The sequence below is a fragment of the Eimeria acervulina genome, genomic scaffold (assembly GCF_000499425.1).
Source record: "Eimeria acervulina Houghton genomic scaffold, Eah_scaff2157, whole genome shotgun sequence".
Lineage (NCBI taxonomy): Eukaryota > Apicomplexa > Conoidasida > Eucoccidiorida > Eimeriidae > Eimeria > Eimeria acervulina.
Window position 1 is genome coordinate 1 of NW_013548610.1, and position 2545 is coordinate 2545.

The 2545-nt window shown below is 43.7% G+C and overlaps 1 protein-coding gene across 1 annotated transcript; it reads right to left on the bottom strand.

Annotated features, from left to right (window-relative positions):
* Positions 1 to 992: 992 nt before the first annotated feature.
* Positions 993 to 2123, bottom strand: EAH_00065320 (3'-5' exoribonuclease csl4, putative; the record flags this gene model as incomplete). Its single annotated transcript, XM_013392864.1, has 4 exons — positions 993 to 1020; positions 1349 to 1494; positions 1760 to 1844; positions 2035 to 2123. Coding segments are annotated over 4 exons (348 nt in total), but the record flags the coding sequence as incomplete, so codon positions are not given.
* Positions 2124 to 2545: the final 422 nt, after the last annotated feature.

Below are 2545 nucleotides of genomic sequence, written 5' to 3' on the forward strand. Positions count from 1 at the left end.
TATAATATAATATAATATAATATAATATAATATAATATAATATAATATAATATAATATAATACATAATATATAATATATAACACAATATAATGTAACACAATACAATACAATATAATATATAAAAAGTTAACATAGTATTAAAATAATATTTTAATAATAAAATAAAACAGCACCAAAAAAGAGACAGTCTCCGTTTGTCTCCTTTTTCTGTCTGTCTCCTCCCTCTGTCTCTTTTTCTTTAAATAGAATCTGTCTCTAACTTCTTTTGTGTTTTTAAATAATATCTGTCTCTGTCTCCGTCTCTGTCTCTGTCTCTGTCTCCGTCTCTGTCTCTGTCTGTCTCTTTGTACAGCAACTGTCTCTGTCTGTCTCTTTATACAGCAACTGTCTCTGTCTGTCTCTTTATACAGCAACTGTCTCTGTTTGTCTTCTCCTCCTTTCTCTTCAGTTTGCTGCTACTGCTCTGTGTCTCTGCTGCAACCACAGCAATATTTAACGCCTCTCAGTCTCCTGCTGCAGCAGCAAAGCTGCTGCTCTGCTTCAGCAGCAGCAACTGTGGTGCTGCTTGCTGCAGCAGCAGCAAGCACAAACTTCTTGCTGCTGCTGCAGCAGCACAGTTGCTGTTTACTGCAGCAGCAGCAGCAGCAGCAGCAGCAACGCCCCCGTTTATGACTGCAGTAAGGAGAAAAGGCGTCTCCTTTTGCATGCGTAGCAGCAGATAAAAAGGTGCAGCCCCAAACAAATGTAGCTGCTGCTTCACTCCGCAACCACACAGCTACATATACGAGGGTTTAGGGTTTAGGGTTTAGGGTTTAGGGTTTTGCTTCCACTAGGTGTGCAGACACCTAAAAACCCCAAACCCTCATCCACTGAAGCTTATAAGCCCATATCCAAAATGCGTCAAACCCTAAACCCTAAACCCTAAACCCTAGACCCTAGACCCTAAACCCTAAACCCTAAACCCTAGACCCTAGACCCTAAACCCTAAACCCTAGACCCCAGGGGGCCTGGCCACTTTCCTGCGAACACAAACAAATGAGGCTAAACCCTAAACCCTAAACCCTAAACCCTAGCCCGAGACCCTGAGGCCTAGTGAGCGACGCCCACTGCTTCGAGCGCTGAATGCGTACATCATAAGCAGTAAGGGTTTAGGGTTTAGAGGCTGTAAGGGTTTAGGCTTTAGGGTCCAGAAGCAGTAAGGGTCTAAGGTATAGGTGTAATAAGGGTTTAGGGTTTAGGGTTTAGAATCCGTAAGGGTTTAGGGTAATAGCGAATCAGCGCGGATTTTTGTGGTTTAGGGTTTAGAAGGGTTTAGAAGGGTTTAGAAGGGTTTAGGGTTTAGAAGACCTTCTTTCTAGAAGCCCTGTAAGGCTGCATCGCATGAATGAAGCAGAGACAGGCTGCAGGCAGCCCCCGCCTTTGCTATCGGCGCACAAAACCCCGAAGTCTTCTCTGGCTGTACCCAGCAGATACACCCGACCGTCAACAGACAGCTGAACGCAAACCCTAAACCCTAAACCCTAAACCCTTCGGTTCTTCATAATAGGGTTTGGGGGTGGAAGGGTGAGGCATCGGCTCCGTCGAGAAGAGGAGTAGGGGGTAGGGGTTTTCAGGGTTTAGGGTTTAGGGTTTAGGGTTTTTCTATCCGTTAGCGTTTATAGGGCCTAGGGGTTTTTATTTAGGGTTTAGAAGGCCTAGCGTTTAGGGCTTAGGAGGCATATTAGGGTTTAGGGTTTAGGGTTTTGGGTTTAGGCGTACAACTTCTGCCCTCACAACGTCTAATGGCTGAAAGCAATCGGAGATATCGAAGTCTTCACAGAACGACTCGTGCACATCTTGTGCTCTGCGACAAACCCTAAACCCTAAACCCTAAACCCTAAACCCTAAACCCTAAACCCTTAACCGTAGGTGCTAAGACGCCCTTAACTTTGAGTCCTCAATAGCCACAGATGAAGCTGTCAGCAAAACCAAAACCCTAAACCCTAGACACCCTAGACCCTAAACCCTAGACACCCTAAACCCTAAACCCTTACCTAATAGCCCCCTTAAAAGGCTCAGGAAGGACGTGGCCATCGACAGCGAGGACAGCGACTTCAGCCAGCATGCGATTTAGGGCTGTAACCTGCACATCCAAACCCTAAACCCTAAACCCTAAACCCTAAACCCTAAACCTTAAACACTAGACCCGCAAAGCTCAAAACACCGCTTGCAAGTGTGTACGGTTTCGTGAATGGTACTGAACGGCTTCCAGAGACTGCCAATCAGGGTTTAGGGTTTAGGGTTTAGGGTTTAGGGTTTAGGGTTTAAGCACCTGGCCTAGGACTAGGGATCCAACCCGCGCAACCGCAGCACAACTTCTGTAGGCGCGGCTAACAGAAATAACATCAAAACCCTAAAAATAATAAACAAACAAATATAAATAAATAAACAAAATAATATATTATCACCCCCAAGCGTAAGTAATAAAATAAATAATTTTATTATTACAAAAAAATAATATATATATATATATATATACATATACATATATAAATATATATATAT